Source organism: Tachypleus tridentatus, chromosome 13 (genome assembly GCF_004210375.1).
Source record: "Tachypleus tridentatus isolate NWPU-2018 chromosome 13, ASM421037v1, whole genome shotgun sequence".
In the NCBI taxonomy this organism is placed as follows: Eukaryota; Metazoa; Arthropoda; class Merostomata; order Xiphosura; family Limulidae; genus Tachypleus; species Tachypleus tridentatus.
In genome coordinates this window covers 35823681-35844850 of record NC_134837.1, presented here as the reverse complement: position 1 = coordinate 35844850, position 21170 = coordinate 35823681, and the positions used below count along the sequence as shown (strand labels likewise).

Below are 21170 nucleotides of genomic sequence, written 5' to 3'. Positions count from 1 at the left end.
AGAAACTTGAAAAAAACCTGTACCAAAGAGCTTTTATGATATATATACTACTTGTAATTAACTTCATTCTAAACATGAATGAAACCAATCTAAAACCTGAACATTTACCACCACTTCATTATTGATTGATTTTTACACCTCAATCTCATTATTAGCCTGGAGTGAATGTGGCCAGACTGTGGCCAGACCCACACAATTTAGCATGCCAGGCTGTGGGTCTGAGATTTTATGTTTCTTGCCTTTTTATTGTCAAAAAAGATATTTGTCCTTCATACATTGGAACTGTGGGTATATTGTAAGAGTAATGGTCAATCTTTACTCTTTGATAAGAGTATTTCATGAGCTGATAGCATTAACTAGTTGCATTCCTTCTAAGTCTGTTACTATAAACTTTAGGATGGCTAGTCAGATTGCCTCTTTGTGGCTTTGTATGAAATACAACAAACAACAAAAACTTCTGGGTTAACTAATTTGATATTGCTATGATTTATTTATACAAATAGCATATGTATAATAATAAAGCTAACAAATTTAGACATTCCCCTTAATTACCTATGATTACAATAAACATTTACTGCTTAAATTGGATTAAGCGGATACATAGACGTTTTGAAAAAGTTAAATTCTTAGTAAAGGCATAATAATTCTATAAGCATTGTAATATTGAGTTACAATTCTATAAATACATTTTTGAAATACTTCTTTTAAAAAATAAGATATTTGATGAATATATATTTTTATATCTGAGTTCTTATAAATGTATAGTGGAAGTTCAGTAATTTGAAAGTTATTTGAGTTTTAAGTCATTAAGGGTAGCAGTTTACATTTGTATATTTGCTGCTGAAGAATTTACAGACATTACCTTTCACTGTTATTTTAACCATAATTGAAGATAACTTTATTGGAATGGAAGACAAAACTAACTGTTAGGTGGGGATGCTGCAGTACCTATCTATGTACTACATTTTGAAAGAAAAAAAAATCTTATTGATTTTGATGCACTGTAAAAGTAAATGCATGGTGAAGGTCACATCCAACAAAAGTAAGCTGTCTGTTTTTATTTTGAATCTCTGAGTTTTTTGTTTAGGCTTTCAGTACTCACTCTTTTAATCATTTCAGTTTTCATTTGTGTTTAACATAAAATATAGATCTTGTAAAACTTGTATGATACTCCTTGTAATTTTTTTTGTTATATTTTGCACTTTGTTTCTGTAAGACTCACTTATATTGTCTGGAAAACTCTTATGACACTACTATGGTATACTTCAAGAAACAAAATCTATGCACTTCTATAACTGGCAATCCTGTTCCTCTACTTACCATAACAGCTCAACCTCCTGATGGTAAGTAAGAATGTATAAAATAAATCTGTAAATAACATTTTATTTTGAAACGATTCAAATATGGAATGCACTGTGATGAGTAAAATTATTCAATTAATATTTTCCAAATCTAAGTTTCATTATCCATACATGTGATGAAACAAGTTCATTCATGAATGTCTAAAGGGAAACTTAAGTTTTTAATGACATTTTGGGTAAATATCCTTAGTCAAGAAGTGTATTTTATGTTAAGATTTTTTGAGACCTGGTTTATATCTTTTGAAGTATGTAATGCCTTACAAAGGATATTTGCCTGGATTGTTGCGAAAGAAAAATTCAAATAGATGTGTGTGTGTGTTAAACTACTTGAATTTTTGTTTCTCACATTGTGTGAAAAATTATGTAAGTCTAAGTGTGAGTTTGTAACATTTTATTAATAATTGCATAAATAGTAAATGTTAAACTGTAGGTAAATATTTGATGAATTATGTCATAATGAACACTAGCATAAAAAAAATGTTTGACATATCATACAGTTTCTGACCATCCCACATAACTCTCAAGATAATTCACAATGGATTTTGAGATAAAGTTTTTCTTTCACACTGAAGTACATAAATTGTCTAGCATAAATTTCATGAGGTGAACATAAATGTTACCTAAGGATAAAATTTTTGGAAAAAAATATCTGAAATGAAATCCAAGTAAATATCTATATATGTTCTTATGTAATCACTCTTCTTTCCATATTAGTTTTCAGTGGGGAGAATTGATGAGAGTAACATAAAGATTATACACTGAATGCTAGGCCTATACAGTTCTAAAGATATTGGTTCTGATCTTGTGTGTATATATATATATATATGTGTGTGTGTGTGTGTGTGTGTGTGTGGGCAAATTAATTGAAACAAGACAGAAAATTACGATTTTTTTAATTTTTTGCATTTTATTTCTGAGAATCCAAAAATTACTCACAAATTAATACATGATATGGTCGCCTTTATTTTTCAGAAGATCATTATTCCACTTTGGCATTGAGTCCACGAGTTGACTGCAATCTTTACTAATTTTTGGATTGGGGTACCACACCTCAATTATGGCCTCAATTAGCTTATCTTTTGTAGTACAGTCTTTTCCCCGAAGTCTTTCTTTACAAATCACCCAAAGATTTTTAATAGGATTTAAGTCCGAAGAGTTTCCAGGCCAGTCCAGCACCTGGACACAAGTATCGATGTGTGGCACGGAGCCAGATCTTGCTGAAAAATGCCAGATCCATCTGGAAATCTCTTTTTCAATTCTGGAATAACTCTTCTCTGCAAAAATTCGATGTACTGTGGTCCTCGCATCATACCTTCTATGATATTTAAGCCTCCGACACCATATTAGCTGAAAAAGCCCCAAAACATCTTCTTCAAGGGATGTTTTATGAACTGATTGGTGTGAGATTCTTGAAGTTTCTCACCTGGATATCTGCAAACATGTAGACTTCTTTGACCCTGTATGAAGAAATGAATCTTGTCACTGAATAACACCTTTTTCCATTGTTTTGGGTCCAGTTTTTGTATTTCAGACCCCATTGATACCATTTTTTTTCATTGAGTTGGTAAGAAGTTGTTTTTGACTAGTCCCTTTGCCCTTCTAATGCAATTTTGAATGACGTATATTCCTCAAAATTTCGTCATATATCCCAAAAATAGATCGACCATTCTGCAAAATACAGCTAATGACGCTGTCTGTGTGAAAAAAAGGATTATTAAAGGAAATCAGTGGGTCCAGCGAGCCTACACTGGCCGCAATGCTGAAAATATTGTAAAATGACCATTTGTTTCAATTAATTTGCACAAGGGTGTATGTATGTGTATGTATACAAATTTTACTGTTGAAGTGAGAGGAGAGAGATAAATTAAAAATTTCTAAATCTTTGCGAAATCATGAGAAATAATTGTAAGTAATAGTAAATAGTTATCTGTAAGAGTTTTTGTATTTAATTTCTTGGAGAACAGTATTTCAGGATCTTTTCCTGTCTATTACTGAGCATGATAATCGTTATTGGTTACTTATCTTGGAAAATGAAAACATTTAGTATCATGATTCAAAGTCATATGAAATATTTTTAACATTTTCAGTTGTTGTTGTGTATGTTTAGAGTAACCTAACAATTTAAAACAATCTGTTTTCAAATGGATCTTGGCAAGGCAGACTAATTAACTGAGGAAATAATATTTTTTTTTGTAATTTGGCATCAGCACTAGTAATGTTTTGGTAATGATTTGTAAAAATAATTTCAAACGAAAATTAATCTAAAAATAAAAAGAAGTTGCTTAATTGTTTTTAGTGCCTTAAAGAAAAAATGCTAAAATCAGATTAAGGAAAATCTAACTTATGTTTAAGATACAGGCTTTAAAAATGTTATTGTATGGCAAATAATATTAACAATTTTTTTGATGGAGGCAGTTTAGACCATAATAAAACAACTTGTTTTTTATACAACTGTAGAATTTCTAGTGACATGATACAAAATAAAATTACAAGTTTTCAATTAACAATAGCATTTTATGTATTATTTTCAGCTCTCCGGCCATATGTAATCCTGACGGGTCGGGTACATCCAGGAGAAAGCAACTCGTCGTGGTCTATGAAAGGCGAGTACAGTAGTACTGCATGGGATTACCACAGTGATTTTTCAAGCTTGTTCTCTTGTTTGCAGTTGTGTTAGATAGTACTATGTATGTAGAGACTTTGAGAATGTCATTAAGTGATTTGTGTGTATTAAAAATTGGAAGATGAGACATTGGGCTTCTCTAAGAGGTTTATTTATATATAAAGCAGAACATCTTTTTTTTTTTTTTTCTTGACTGCAACATAAACTGTTTTGATTGTTATCTAATGAAGCAATATTGCTCTGAGTTTTTGTCCTAAGTACAAATTTACAAACAATATAAAAGTGACTTACACCATTGAAAAACACTTGCATTGACTGTTTTATTGAATAATGTGTTTCATTAATTAAAGAAATTGATGAATTTAAATAAATGTGTGTATATATCAAGAGTTCTGCCTAGTAAAACAGACTTTAATGAATCCAGGTTTTGTTGAGTCTTTCCACTCAGTAGTGAAAACTAAATTGATAGTTTTTTTTAAATTGTTCATGATTCATCACATTAGATATCATAAGTATTCTTTCTCATTTATGTTTCAAAACCATCGAATACATATCTGGCAATTATAACTAATTCTGAAACAACAATTTTCATCATAGATGTCTATAATCAAGTTATTGGATGTGGTTGATAAGTCATTGTGGGAATTTTGAAACATTCCTGAGTTTTTGTATTCATAGTTTTCATCCCAACTATTTTCTTTAAGTATTCATAGTTTTCATTCCAGCTGCTTTCTTTAATTATTCATAGTTTTCATCCCAGCTAATTTCTTTAAGTATTCATAGTTTTCATCCCAGCTACTTTCTTTAAGTATTCATAGTCTTCATCCCAGCAATTTCCTTTAAGTATTCATAGTCTTCATCCCAGCTACTTCCTTTAAGTATTCATAGTTTTCATCCCAGCTACTTCCTTTAAGTATTCATAGTTTTCATCCCAGCTACTTTCTTTAAGTATTCATAGTTTTCATTCCAGCTACTTCCTTTAAGTATTCATAGTTTTCATTCCAGCTACTTTCTTATTCATAGTTTTCATTCCAGCTACTTTCTTTAAGTAAGCCATCTTTTATTCCATGTTTGGCACAACATTGACCTACCAATTGCTTATTTTCTAGGAACTGTGGATTTTCTACTTGGAAATAAACCATCTGCCGAAAGGCTAAGGGAAATGATGATTTTTAAGATAGTTCCTATGTTAAATCCAGATGGCGTTATTAATGGGAGGTAAGAAAAAGACATACAAAGGTTTTGATATGTTTAGTGTATTAAATCTTTCTTTTTACATTTTTTTCAACAGAACAATGGAATATCTCAAATTGCTTATATTATCAGTAATACCTGCCTATTAATCTATTTTTTATTGTTAGATGATGATTTAAAAATTAAAAACCTGGTTTATAAAGTCAGTCATTTTTTTACTAGTTATCGGTGTTCCTTAAGTGGTGAAGACCTCAATCGACAATGGTTAAGTCCCAACAGTAAACTTCATCCATCAATATTTCATACAAAGGCTCTTTTTTACTACTTGAAATCCATTGAGAAAACTCCTCTTGTAAGTTGGCTGTTTAAAAGTTTTTCTGTTGTTTGAAACATCTTAAAATGTTAATGAAAATTTTATAAATTATTGGTAATACTGGTAGATACTGCTGGTGCCTTAGATTTTCCTATGCTTGTACATTTAGAAGCAGTGTTTATAGTGTCTCCTACTGTTTTTTTTTCTTGTAGTTTAAGTATTTTAAAATTTAATTTATGCTTTGGCTATTAATATTTTTTTATTGTACTTATTTGCTATAATATCACTTTTACTGTTCTAATTAAATAAGTTTAGATGTATTAAAATTGAGCTTATAACCTTATTATAAAGTTCATGTAACCTGTTTCTGTAATTATACACATTTCTTAACGAGTATTACAAATTTTGCCACTTAGGATTGTAAAGTTTAAATGTACCAAAGTCTGCTCTGTGATCTGTAATGCAACCTATGTTTTTTGATTGTACAGTTTATATCTTTAAGTAAAAAATTTACTACTACTTATTGTTAGGTTTGAATGTGCTTAAATCCACATCAAGGTGTAATCAAGTTGGTATAACCTTGTATGTTTCTTTATTGAACACAGTTCATATACCCTTCTGTTCATCAGGGTTTAATACATTAAAAGTACACTATATGGCTTGATTATCAAGTTAATATAGTTACATGTATTTCTACAATTGTACATTTTGTATGTACTCTTAATACAATCATTTGATCCTGATGAACAAAAATGGTAAACTTAACCATAGGGCTTGACTGTCAGTGTATTATCTAATACAATTCTATATTGTAAATATTCAAATGCTTTGTACTATCATTTCTGACTGTTATTATTTATCACTTTTAAACTTTTAAAATTTGTTTTATGATTTGGTTATCAGGTTATGTTTCTCTCTAATGAACTTTAATATTTTCTATAAAAATATTACAATAATATTTTTACAAGTCTTACATGTGATTAACATTTGGATTCTGATATCCAGTGGTGGAAAATATTTATGGAATTACACAAGCAATATGGCTATAAAAGTCACAAATAGTGAGTAATTGCAGTTAGGTGATATGAAGTTTATTAATGGCACATTATCACAGTTGTGTTATATGTTAGTGTTTTCTTTGTAAGCTGTTTGATATACCCAGAGCATATATCATGTTCTCTCCCCTCCATCTCGGTGTGGATTCCTGTACGTGGTGAGGAGACCTCCCAGGGCAGGTTCTGTTCTTTCAATTTACCTCCTCTTGGAAATCTAAACACCCACCCACGTGTTTGCTGTGTGTGGTGACCCATGAAGGGGAAGAGAGGATCCTGGTGGTTGAGGGGTCCAACCCTAACACACCACTTTGGCCTCAAATTCCTGTAGACGGGCAGCTTTGGGGTGGTTCCCCTTGGATGATGTGGCTGATCCACTTGGGCAAGGGTTATCCAAGTATCAGTGTTGAATGTTTTCAACAGGTGTTGTGGACATTGTATATGATGCTGGTGTTTGGGTATATTGCTCACAAAACCCTGGCATTGCTGCAGTGTCCGTGTTTGGCATTGTAGTGCATCCCCTCATAAGGCTCCATGGTGTGTGGGGTCAATGGACACTGAAATATGCTTTTTTTTATTATGAATCCTTTAAATAAAAACTTAAATAAAATGGTGAAAAAACATTCCATAGGTATATTACCACGTCCTGAAGATTCTGAGCTGCAATCTTCAACATCTGTAACACCTGTACCTTGTTTTCTTATACTACATTCCCTTTTAGACAAACCTTTAGGGCAGATGTCTCCCTTTTTCATTCAGAAGGGACTAGATGGATGTGCTGGCTCTCCATAGTCAGTAAAGAAGCTTTGCTCTGGTGACATATTGATGGAAACATCCACATCTCAACTCAGTTAACTCCTCTTGCATTCAAAGGTGATTGGGATATACCTATTGAGGTTATGTCTCATGCTACTTTGAATTTGTCATGAGGAGTTATTGTTGAGAGGGATTTGACAAACATCCTTGAGTCAGAGATTCTCGCTAGTTTCTCCATCCAAGGAGTTTATAAAGTGAGGTGTATCTCCACTCGCAAAGATGGAGTTATGATGCTATCCAATGTCTTTATTCTGACATTGACATCAATGCATCCACCTGCCACCATCAAGGCAAGTTATTTTAAATGCAAGGTACAGCCATACATTTCAAACCCTCTCAGATGTTTCCAGTGTCAGTAGTTCGGTCTCTTAAAGACGTTATGTCGTGGTTCTTTGAGATGTACTCGTTGATGTGGCAAGGACCATGAAGCCTATGAGTGTGAAACAGACCCTCATTGCATCAATTGCAATGGCTCTCACCCTTCCTACTTTCGTTCTTGTCCTAAATGGTTAGAAGAAAAAGCAGTGCAGCATTTGAAAATGATTCAAAATATTACTTACCCTGAGACTTGAAAGTTGCTGTCACCTGATTTCAAATCATCTGTATAAATATGAATGGAAGGATGGTTCAAAAGATGTTCAGCAAATAGCAGACAGTATTTCCAATTGGGAGTGTCTGCTTTTCTCAGATGACTTAAAGATAGGTCACATTTGGGTAATACTGTAATAAGCCATGGTGGGATGGGCTGACCAGTGGATACAGCAATGTTATCCAAAGACAGACCCAATTCATCCAACTGTGCCTTGATACAAAGGCCAAAAGGAACAATGGCAGATCGTCTGTTTTGAAAAAGTATGGACCACTGAGGAAGGAAAGCACAACCCCAGGTGGGATGCTTTGGTAAGAAACAAAGTTTTGAAGTATATAGTGAAGACAGTTGGAAATAGCAGAGTTGCATAGAAGGTTCATGAAACTCTGTGTATAAGCTCTGAACTTCCTATTTATGCCATGGTTTATTGTGGTTTGATGGTTACATGCAGTATCTCCTCTACAGCTTTTGTGTTCACTTCTGAAATGTATGCCACTTCTCTTGCCCTGGATCCCATAGAAGCTTAGTAGTACTCAAATTGCACTATTTATACTGACTCACTTAGTTCTCTACTGACCATGGAATCACTTTACATTAGTTCACACCCTATTCTTGCTGATATTCAAAACTGACTGACCCATTTCTCTTTAACATCTACTTCTATCCAGTTTTTCTGGATACCGGGCCATGTTGGAATTCACGGGAATGAGCACGGCGACACCTAAGCTAAATCTGTCTGCCTTGGCACTATAACTGCAATGCCTGTTCTGTACATGTACTATGGTCCTGTATTTAAGGCTCAGCTCCAAAGCAATGTGAAAACAAGTTTTACCAAGTAAAACCCTCTTTTGTAAGGATTGGAAAGATGAAGTTGTTCTAACTAGACTGCTCATAGGTCACAGTTTTTTAACTCGTTGTTTTCTTTTGTCTGAGTCTGATGCACCAATATGTTGTCTGTGGAACACTCAAGTCACAATGAGTCACATTTTACTGTCTTGCCATTGTTACGACTCTCAACGATGGCACCATTTTAAGCATTTTCTGTTCCAAGGTTTATCCGTAATTTTAGACAGTGTTATTGATGATGGTGACACTACCTTAGAAATGTTTTTAGTTTTTTAAAGGCCATTAATCATTTTAATGTTATTTAAGTTTTTTTTAATTTATAGATTAGACCTTTTTTAATGTGATTCTCTTTTAAGAATCAAAATACATCTAGTTCGATTTGAAATTAAAAAATGGCCATAATGTTAAATAACTGAAAACCAGGACTGGAAAGGCCAACTTCATGTGTCTAATGCTGCTGTTTGAACTACCCGTTAGTCATCCTGGAGAGTTATAATTAAAATTTTGCTACAAGTCTTATAAAACTTTTATTACTTTACTTTCTGAAAATGGCCATAATGTCAAATAACTCAAAATTAGGACTGGAAAAGCCAACTTCAGGTGACTAACAGTGGTTTTGAACTTACCTGTTAGTCTTCCTGGTGAGTTATGATCATTACAATTATGCTAGAGAAAGTCCTTTACAACTTGTATTACTGTAATTTTTCTCTTACTGTTGTACACTAGATGTAAAAATTGGATTTAATGCTATTTATGTTTTTAATTGAAAAATTAAACTTTGTTTTGTTTTACCTTAATTTTACTTTATGAATTTTAATAATTTTACTTTAATTTTAACTTTTTACCAGATGTTTGGCACCATAAAATACCAAACCAACCAATCAACTGTTTTTTTAATCTGTGATTGTGGGATAGCGTTTTAAATGTATTTCCATCGATTACAGTGAAGTTTCTTTATCATCTTGATATAATTTTTTACAGAAGCATGTACAGTCTTTTCATATCAAGAATTTGTGCAGGACAAAACTTGAATGTTCCATTTGCTTCTTGAGCATCAAAATATTTGTTCAACCAAATTTTTTGCATACCTGGGATCATTGTCTTGGTTGAAGATGAATTCCTGCCCAGTGAGTTATGAGGGAATGACATGGTTGATCACTATTTGCTTATACTTTTTCAGTAGTTTGTCTGCCATCAGTTTTATGTAGATTACCAAAGCTTTTAATTGAGATGTAATCCAAACTTGGACCCAAGCTTATCCCTGATAAGCTCCACTACATGTGTACATTGAATGATGAAACCATTTTCCTTTCTGTTGTTAAACAAACTAGTTTTGATTGTTGCTGAATAATTCAATTTTAGATTCACGTAAGTCTTCATTGTTTCTAATTCTGATGTTTGTGGCCAAACACTCATTTCAACTTTTTGATTTAGTTATCTCTTCTCAGAAGTAGTTTTTAAGCAGTTTCATAGCTACTGTAACAATTTTGTGTAAATGTGTGTGTTACTACTTTCAGTGTAACAGCTCCACCTGTATTTACAGCAAGATCATTGGCATGATCACCATTGTCTGTCTTGTGAAGAATATATTTTGATACATTAAACAACATGTGTAGAGTGCTTCACTCAATCACTTTTATCATTAACAATACCAGTTTCATGAATTTGTTTTGGAATCTTGCATACAGCTCCTGCTGAAAGTGGCATTCTTACTGTAATTTTTGGATATAGTTTTTTTGACCAGCAAAATCTCTTCATATACTATTTCATTCCTGGGGTCTGTACTGGATTCACACTACTGCTATTACTGGGCATGTTATGATTGCTTGTACTTTATAGGCTTTATACTGAGGTAGCAGTTTATGAATGGTTGAATGACAATTTACAGCGTAAACTATTATCACTTGACTGTACTTCTGATACTGTACTCTTCCTACACTCACAAGATTAGCTTTTCTTGTTTTGCACTGTCCTCTTTTTGTGAACTTTTTTGAATCCATGCTACAAGCCTTCAACCCCTTCCTCTGTTGGAATCTCAGATTCCAACACATGTTTTATGTAAATCACCATGCATCACCTCTCCACAAATAGCATTACTATCACAAATGCATGTGACTCTTTGTATGTGCAACCACCAAACCAAGTGCAGACATCTTTCTTTAAAACATTTATTACCCTAGATGTGGTTAAACTCTTCTTTAACATTGTTCATTTAATTTCCTTTCACTTTTCTTTGAGAGCATTTGATTTACCCATGTTTACTGTACATTTTTGCTGGTTTTGTATCTTGCATGAATTTTGAAGTTGCTATTAGCACCTTCGGAACATATCTCTTGTTTGTTCCAACACCTTTGGCCACAGGCACAGGTGATATGTCAGTGGATTTTTTGGCCTTTGTTGGTGGGAAGATAAGCACTATATGGAATGCATGTTGTCTCCTGTTTGTGCCCTTATTCTTCCTGTATTATTTTAACCTTTTACAGGCATTGAATTATGAGTTTGATTTTCCCCCACCTCCTGGAGATCTTGTGATTTCTCAAACCTTCCTGATGATTCTCTTCAGCCCTCATAAGTTTTTTTTAGCTTATATCTCAGTTATGTGTTATTTTATTTTTTGCTACTGTGTCCCTATTTGCTTTTGTTCAGGTTTACACTGTTCTTTTACCATTCAATTTGGTGGCAACATTGATAAGCCTGTCCCTCACAGGCTTTGGGTTGATCCACCTTTGTAACTTTTTGAACAGCTGTGTTTTATTTTCATCTTTGACCCTACACATGTGATTCACTTCCCATTAGGTCTTTTTTTGGGCTGTGCTGCTATATTCTCCCAGACCCATTGCCCAGTTCCATTTTTATGATGTTCTGAGTGTGACATGATTACCGTGTCCTTGTTGTTGTGGGTGGCTTCTGTTCAATAGGGATCTGACTTTCCTTATGAGAGACCCATTGTACTCTGTCATAGCCAGGTATGATTCCAGGTTCCATTTCCTGACTTTGCTCTATATATATCTGTCTGTCACTGTTTTCTGCAGTACTGCTGTGATGTTTTTTGCAGCTACACATTCATTTCCTTTCTCCTTCTTAGAATCACTAGTCGTGCCTGTGTCTGTTTGAAACAGTTCTTGACCTCCTGCTCCAACTGGCTGTTGTACCTACTCCACACAGGTTTGCTCATCCTGGAATGGTGTATCTTTTAGAGCCCTGTCTTTTGGTTTTGCTTCTGTACTGTATGATTTTTTTGAGTGGTTTGATCCTTTTCTTGGCATATTCATATGTTTGGGACTGTACTTCCACATACACATTTGCAACTGACTTCTTGTCATTTCTGAATGGGAGTTGCCCAGCCCTACTCATCAGCTTCTTCTGGAAGCTGTGTGGGTGGAATGGTTGATCATATTGGATGGGACATTCCTTCATTCTCCCTGTTTTTTTCAACATCCATCCTGGTTGGGCTCCACCTTCTCTCAGGCTCTATTCTATAGAGCTGGCTGTTCAGACTGCTCTGTCTGCTTCTTTACTTCCTACTGGAAAGGTTCTGTTGTCTTTTGGGTAGTGGTTACTTCTGTCATCTGTCATTCCCCTTGACAGAGCTCATATGTTTGCTTCAGTGGCCCCTTCATGGCCAGTGGAACCTTGCACAAGATCCTTTGGATGCTCGATGTTCTTATTCACCTTCCCTTATGTGAGTTACATCTGTTTACAAATGCTTTTTTCAGAGCTCGGATGCATGGGTTGATCACCAAGGGGTTTTTGGGTCATTGTTCAGTGAACAAGATTTCTCTTCACATTGCTGTTCTCAAACTCCTGGTTGTTCATCAGGCTTTGGATCATTTATTTTCTATTGCCAGCTGTTTGTTGGTTATGATCCATTGTGATATTTTTACTGGGTGGCCTCTATAGATCACTGGTGCACCAGGTCCTAATCTCTTTGTTTTTGCACTATGAGTTTTCTCTAGTGGACCCACACACACATCAATTTTTTTGATAGCATATCATGTCACTGGTGCTTTCATTCTCTTGGTTGTCTGTCCTTCCTATCTGGATTTTGTTAATCCCACAGTATGGTCCCTGCATCTGGATATGCTCGTTATTGTTACCTTTTCACCACCCTCAATCCAAACAACCTGAGTTTTAGTTCCCAGTTACCTATTCTCAAGCCTTGGCTGTCGATGCCTTCAGCTAGGATTGGTTTCATCTGTTCCTTTATGTTTGCCCTCCCATCCATTTACTTCTTCAGGTGGTCTCCTTTATCCATGTGTCTCCATGTGCTATCCTTCAGATTGCTCTTTCCTGGCCTGCTAAGTCTTGGTTCCTTAAATTCCTTCAACTACAGATAGTCCTCCCTTTTTTTTATGCTGTCTCACCAGTGCTCTATCCTGTGCTGTCTATCTTCTCACCTAGCTTTTATTAGGTCCTTGTCAAGGTTTTCTGGTTTCTGTTGCAGAATAGCTTCACGTTTAATCTGTTCCACTCACCCTTCTTCCTTAGGCATCTATTTTTGCAAGTGAAGCATTTTTCACTCCTGATCATTGACTTGGGGTTTCTGGGATTTGCACCAAACAGTTGCCTATATCTCCAAAAGTCTCATGTGGCTCTTTGAGAAAGGTATTTTGTCTCCTTGATTTTTGGATGTTTGGTAGCATTATTCCATATTTTATATTTTTCCTGTTTCTGCATAATATGCATGTCTCAGACTGCACCACCCATTGATGGTATGGGTATAGCAGAATGGGATTACAGCCCATCCTTGCCATACCTTGATTGAATAAATTGGTGTGATCTGCTTTTAAAACAGGTTTTGGATCACTTGTTGCACTGTTTCAGGTTTTGCAGTCCCTTGCAAATCTCCAATACAATTTTTCCTCTTTCTCCCAGTTGCATACAGAAGTCCTTGCCATTTAATAGTTTGAACCTGTTGGTCAGAGTAGGAAGGTGATATTCTACTGGTGTAGAGGGAGTTACAAGACCCTCCAGGTGGGTGGTTTTCCTGGAGTTGAGGTGCCTAAATGCAGTACACCCCTTTGATTAGGTGCTCTCTTCCTATCTTCTTGTGGATGTTGATACCCAGCAAGTTAGATTTTGGAGATTGAGTGAATCAACCACTCAAGTCTGTACACAGGTTTTGGGTTTTCCATCTTCCTTTCCCAAATGCTCTTCTATGTAGTGGGTTGCTTGCTTTTGTTTCTGTCCTGGGCTTTTGTTATTATGATGTTGATGACTTGGTTTGTTTATCTTGTTTGTGGTCCTGAGGATTGAGTGCATGCAGTGGACTTCCTTCATATTCTGATGACTCATTTCAGGATCCTTGGAATTAGGCTGCTCTGTGAGTTCCTTGAATCTTCTGATAGGTTTCTTCTAGACCCTTGCAATGATGTTGGTACCACGTGAGTGAAGTTTTGGATGTAGTTGACTTGCCAAGTGTGGTCTATCATGCCCTAACCACTCTGCACTTGGGGGCACATAATCACTTACCCACCTTTCAGTGTGAGATTTAGTGATTATACTTCTTTTATATCTCTTAGTTGCACTGTACTCTCCCATGCAGATGAGCTTTTTCTTGTTCCACCATGTCTTGTCCTTTTCGTGGCAAAAATATACCTAGCTCAGATGTGGTGTGGTGCCTCTCCTTAAATCTTCTGATCTATTCCTCTCGATTAAAATGTGTCTTTTGGTCACTTCTTGGGGACACACCTGTGGCTTTCATTGCACTGGTCTCTTCTCCAATTCATTGTGGGATTTAAACTAATCTTGTTAGCAGAGAGATAGTACCATATTGGATGTTATAATTTTCTTAAATGCAAATGTATTTCCAGTGGGTACTTCACACCACTCATACTTCCCATTCTTTCTCCCCACTATCTATGGTGTTTGCATCTTTTACCAAACTTCAGTGATAGTTTGGTGGTGGCATGTAGAGGGAGTCACGTACTTTACATGATAGTAGTGCTTTCCTATTAGTAGGAAGATGATGCTTAGTAATTTACATGAGAGATGTATTGGAACTTTGGATTTCATCAGAGGGAGGGTTGAAGGCTTAGGGCAAGCATTCAAAAACATTTGCTAATAGAGGGCAGTATAAAACAAGAAAACCTAAATGTGTGAGTGGAGGAAAGTTCCTATCAGAAACACCTTTTCATTTCAGAAAATTATTACTTTGCTGCCTTTCATTTTCACATCTTCTTTGATTATTGTTTCCATAATTATTTTTAATACTGTGTGTTGTGTTCAAGCACTGTATGTGCATTTTAAGAGTGACAGTAAATTTCTTAGCATATATAATGGGTGGTAGAGTGGAGCAGGTCAGTAGTTTAAAATTATGGATGAGAGCAGATAGCATAGGTGGCTTTACCATAAAAACAGATGTTTTTCATATATTGTATACATATAAAACTTGTATTTCCATACTAATAAATGTTTAATTTTTATTATCTCAAAGTTAACTTAATTGTTATTGGTATTTTTTACTTTATTTTCAGTTATATTGTGATTACCATGGTCATTCTCGAAGAAAAAACGTTTTTCTATATGGTTGTAGTCCTTCCCAATCCTGGTGGTCTTGTGATAGAGAAAAACCAGACAGTCATTGTTATGAGGTAGTTCAGTTTAGTCATACTCATCAGTTGGTGTGGCTTTGCTAATCACTGCAAGTTTTGCCATAAAGTTGTAGATAACAAAATCTTACATTTAACTTAAACCAAAAAAAATAAAAGTTCAATATAACACTTGTACAAATGGAGGTTGTTCATAGCAAAAAACAAAAAACAACACCTGCAGAAAAGAATGTTTCATTATTATTATTATTGTGATGTTTATAAATTGTTGTTTTTATTTTAATAATGATATCTTTAAAACAAAATGTTGGGGAAAATATTGATAATTTTTCCTCTATGTGTAGAGTCTTCCAGTTCTCTTACATCACATGGCACCTGCTTTTAATTTGGAGAACTGTAACTTTGCTGTTGAGAGAAACAGAGAAGGCACAGGTCGGGTTACAGTTTGGCGACAATTTGGTGTTGCTATGAGCTACACAATGGAATGTACATATGGAGGTTGTGATCAGGGTATATATGCTGTAAGTTTTATTTTGTCTGGAATGTTGAACGGAACTATTTTTGTTAAATGGTTGTGATGGTGAAACATTGTATTTATGATTCACAAAAAATAATGAAACCTTGGATGTAAATGATAAATAATGTATCATGTTGGGTATCACATAGAAAAATATGTTCTGTGCGGCTCCTCAGTGGTGTTGCGAGTTTTTAAATATATTTTCATTACTTTCATTTGTTCTCTTGTATTTATATAAATGTTGCATGAAGAGGGCATTTCCTGCTAACTACCTGACTGATAAATAGTTTTATAGCTCAAAGAAAAACACCTGCGAAATATCAGTACTTTCAAAGATCAGTGTTTCTTCATAAGTTATATTTTGTTTATCTGTTTATCAAGTTTTTAAAGGTTAGCTTCACATGTTTAACATAATCTAATTTGATTACAGACACATCTTCACATTTAGGGAAGATTTTTTGTATAGTAGGTATCTCATTCTGGTCTTCAAATGGATGATGTAGACACATTTAAATTTGCACTGCTTTTTTGTTATGCACTTAATATGACTTAGAAAATATATGTATATATTTTTTAAGAGAACATTAATACTGATAGAGTTAAGTGAACTAAAATCAGAATGAAGGACTGCATTAAGAACAACAAATCCAAACCTCTGACAAATTGTATTAGTTTGTTATAACCAAGAACAAGCCAAAATAAAAAAGAAATAATTGCTGCATTAATTGAAAGGATCCTAGTCACCTCCAAAATCTAGGGTACATTTTATATCCCACATTATAGCTTATACCATGGGATCCTTTCAATTAGTGCAACATTTTTTAATTTATTTTTCATTTTGGATTGTTTTTTGGTTATAACAAACATATATTTATTGTATTTATAGATTTTGTATAACAATTATAATGTGTAATACGTCTATTAAGTATGCACAGAAATAAGTAAAAATCCTATAACTTGAGCACTTTTGAAAAGTGGACCTTCAGTTTACTTCTGAAAGACGGAAGGTCCATCTTTCAAAAGTGCTTTGGTTGTAGGGTTTTTATTCATTTCTGTAAAAGCTTTTCAAACCTATTTGTTTACCTAACATCGTGTATTAAGTCTAGTTTATAGATATATTTAACATGATAATAGTTAATTTGATTCTAAGATGGTCTGTACATTTTGTGCTTTATACTTATAAGTAAGTAAAAGACCAACACAGAAATGATTCTTTGTTTGGATCTGACCAGTTTATTTTCTTATGTAATATTATTCAAAATACAGTAAATATTATGGGAGAGTTTTGTTTGTATTTTAATTTTAATATGTATTATTTTACTTCTGAATGTGGTGTTTCTACTTAGGGTTATCACCTGAATGTTAACCACTTGGAAGAGATGGGAATAAAGTTTTGTCAGGCTTTGGGTAAGTTGTGGACAGGGATATCCAAGGCATCTGGCTGGAGTTCCATGAATTTAATCATAGATCCATTTCTTCTTGGAAACAAAAGGTACTGAACTTTAACGTGTGTTGATGAAACATATTATTTATTCTGTTACTCAATATTTTATTAGGATTCAATAAATTAAAAGCTAGCACACATTATACACATGTATTTTTAGCAGTGTTTAGTATCAGACTTGTTTGATATTTTAAGCTTTATACAGAGATTTGTTTCATTTGTTTAAAACCTGTTATTATTTATCTAAATTCTTTGATTATTCTTATAGAATCATTTTTGCAAGGGTAAGTATTGTTTTTCATATGGTATCAATTTATAAGAGAAACTGACATGGTGTAATAGACCACATGTGAAAAACAAAACTTTCAAACACACTAGACTTTCATGGTATTTAAATAAATGCATGCATTACCTTTTGTAGGCAGATTTTTTTATATCAGATACCATAGTAGGTTGTTTTGTTTAAAAAAGCATCAGTGGTAAAGTTATTGTTACTGTTACTAGCTGTCTGAAATTACATCACTGGTACATTTTTCTTTAACTTTATTAAAACAGTTCCTTCTAATTAATAACATATAGTATTAAAATCAGAGCACTTCACTTAGTATAGGCTCTGCAAGTTAAAAGGTGTCACTGCTCTGTAAAAGTAGAATTGCCAGTCCTCTAAAAAAGCCACTTGTGAAATGGTGAAAGCTGTAGTAAGAACTTGGAGATGTATGTGACAGTGTATATAAAATAAATTTCAAGAACGTTTTAAAAATAACTTATTACTTGTTTCAAAAACTAGAAAATGCCTTTGAATTCAGATAATGTATTTGTCTTTAAGGATGTTTCTTATTATATTTCCAGATTGTATTCTCAAGACGAAAAAAGTATATGTGATCTACGCATGTCAAGTACCTCAAGTCAATCTGATGAATTTGTAGAAGATTCTGCAGATGAAGGCCAAACTTAATTATTATAAGTGGGAAGCTTCTTTCTCATCATCAGCTATTTTATATTGGTTTAATTACATTGTCTTGTAAACTTTGCTTCATTTCAGCCTAAAAATTCAATTGTTCTAATAAAGTGAATTCATATCCGTAAAGCTTGCTTTAAGTGAAAGCTGCAGTCATGAGTCATTGTTCCTCAGACAGTAGTATAATTCCTATAGGCATTTTGTGTGAATTTACTGAGTATATTAATATAGTGGCAGTAATAGTATTTTGTTACTAAGTTTTGCAAGGACAAGTATTTTTATTAACTTTCTTATTATTTGTTATAAACTTGAAAGTTTATGATAGTATAAATTTATATAAAGGAAAGTTTATTGTTATACTCAAGCATTGACCTTTAGTAAAATGTATTATATGAAAATTAGACTTGGAGTGGTGATTAGTTTTTGTTTAAGTTATTTCAAGTTTTAATTTTCTCAAGTGTTAATTAATTCATATCAGTTATTTATATATATGTTAACTTTCTATAATATTTTGTCTTATGAAATAAGACTAATGGTTGTATTCTTCTGTTGATATACACATTTTCAGAAAGTAATAATTTTTTAATAGTTTTAAATTTCACTTTTGTTTCATCAGTAGCTAATATTTGAATAAATTAGAAATAAAATCTATTAACATTTTAATGTTTTGAAAATTGAGCAAAATGGAGTTGAACCAAATGTGTTTTTGACTATGTGGAAAGACTATTTTGACCTGCTTCATATAAAAGTTAGTATAGTCCTGCACAGATATGCCATACTACAGTATAGCATAGTCTTTTGTAGAAAAGTTAGAACTGGTCTTGAGGGAACACATGAAAGGATAATAAAAATTGGGTACACTTCATTCTGTGTATGGGAGGGCACCATCTTTCAACATGGTGATAATAGCTCTTTGGTAATTGGTATTTCTTCTTCTAAGTATTGTTTAAAATGTTTAAAGTTCCTTGAACATGGCAAATATTAAATGCATACTTGAAGGTACTACAATATACAAAGGTTATACATAGAGTTACATAACAAGATATTATTATTCATGAAGTCAGATGAGATTATATGTATATTTATTGTTCTGCAGTGCAAGTATAGGACTCTGAGGTATTACACTACAGTAATGTCATATGCATACTAATGAAAAATTATTTAAACTTTCTTTTAGCAAAATAAGATGTAGTGAAAGAATAGTTTTTGCAAACTAGTAAACTTTTTCTTAGTGTTACACTTGTCAATGAGGCCTCAACAACATAAACAACTTAGATTTATTGTGTGAAGAGTATTACTAAAATATGTGATATATAAAACTAAATATCAGAAAATTATATATTAGTTCTTCTCATTGTTACAATTAGAAATTGAGAATTTATTATAGGAAGTAGTAATATTGCACAAAATACAAATCTATATGAATACATATATGAAGTTAAATGTAAGAAATTATTATTGGAGTCCATTTTCAGTTAGAAGAAGTGAGGTAAATTCTTTGAACATTTTGGTTTTTTTAAACCTGTGTTCTTTTATTGAAGTTTTTCACTGAAGTATAATTGTTATATATACCCAATAAAATGGATGTTGTTTTAAGTTCATATGATTGAAAGCTTTTATAATTTGTTTAAACACCAGTAAATAAATATCCTTATTAACCATTATGCTTCACTGAAGAATTAGAACAAGAAAGGGCTTATTATGTTGTTATTACTACAAGATGTTTGATATTTTAGGTATAAAGAAATAATACAACAGTAAAGCAAAATGTTATTCTTACTGTCAAGTATCATTATATTTAAAGAGAAGTATGGTATTTAGTGAAACCCATCTTTTATTTTTTTGCATAATGACATAGTTATTAAATTCTTTTTCCCTGTATTTTTGTCAAATTTTCAGTGTACTATAAATTATTCTTTTTACACTGTTGATACATTTTATTTTGAGGATTTTTGTACATGTGTATGTAAAAATAAACATTATTGTATCACTAGTTGATGATTATATAATTTAAACTCTAACAACTGGCAGTTCAAACTAATATTAAACAAGCACATATAGTCGTGAGAAAGAAAATTTTCTTGAGATTAATAACTTAAGTAAAGTGTTTCATGAAGAAAAACTAAATGCATTTATTTCAGGAGCAATTGTATTGTATCTGTCACAAGCTAAACTAAATAAAAATTTAAACCAACAATTATACAAAATACAAGGTTTATACAAAACTTATTGAAGCCCTGGTTAAGTAATTGGACTAAGAACTATGCAAGACAACTGTTGTATAATGAGGTAGAGGCTAAGATATCAGATTTGTCCAGTCACACTGTTAGTCCACCTTGACACAGGAACAATTTCTGGCTGTAATCAATTTCTGGTTATGTACAGGTCATATATGCCAGCATCTCCAGAGCAACTATTGCAATTGAATTTATTATTTGTGCTTACAACAGTGCCATATCTGACATGTTCATAGGCATTTTCTTTCAAATAACTCCTTTTAAAGTATAGGGACAAACTTCAGATATTAGTCTCCCATGTGCCATAAACCACACGTTCATTTGGTGTGATCCAATAACTTACAGACATCCTGTATATCAAACAACAAAATGTAAGTTTACAAAAACTATGTAGTTTGTTAATTACTGCAATAAAAACAAACTATCAGTATCATGTAGTGAAATATTTAGAAATGACAATACCCTAAAATAACAGGTTGACAATGCTAAAGAATGATCTTGAATCTACAAATTAAGTCAATGTTACGTTGATGGGCAACAGTCATTTCAAATGTATTATGTGCTGATATTATATAAAGTCGACTATTGTATTATTTGAAGCATGAAACCAAGTAATTGCTATGTGCTGCTAGTTTGCAAACGGCAACCAGACAGAAAGCTCTTTATATC

At 33.1% G+C, this 21170-nt stretch overlaps 1 protein-coding gene across 6 annotated transcripts in view; it reads left to right on the top strand.

Annotated features, from left to right (window-relative positions):
- Positions 1-20257, top strand: part of LOC143239234 (cytosolic carboxypeptidase 1-like) — a 53619-nt gene extending 33362 nt beyond the window's left edge. For all 6 annotated transcript variants that reach the window (XM_076480145.1, XM_076480144.1, XM_076480141.1 and 3 more), the window contains 8 exons: positions 1217-1343; positions 3893-3964; positions 5094-5202; positions 5401-5530; positions 15271-15387; positions 15690-15866; positions 17209-17354; positions 18156-20257. In XM_076480145.1, the coding sequence (XP_076336260.1) occupies positions 1217-1343; positions 3893-3964; positions 5094-5202; positions 5401-5530; positions 15271-15387; positions 15690-15866; positions 17209-17354; positions 18156-18261 (984 nt within the window). In that variant the 3' untranslated portion in view covers positions 18262-20257. The remainder of the gene's footprint in view (positions 1-1216; positions 1344-3892; positions 3965-5093; positions 5203-5400; positions 5531-15270; positions 15388-15689; positions 15867-17208; positions 17355-18155) is intronic.
- The last annotated feature ends 913 nt before the right edge of the window (positions 20258-21170 follow it).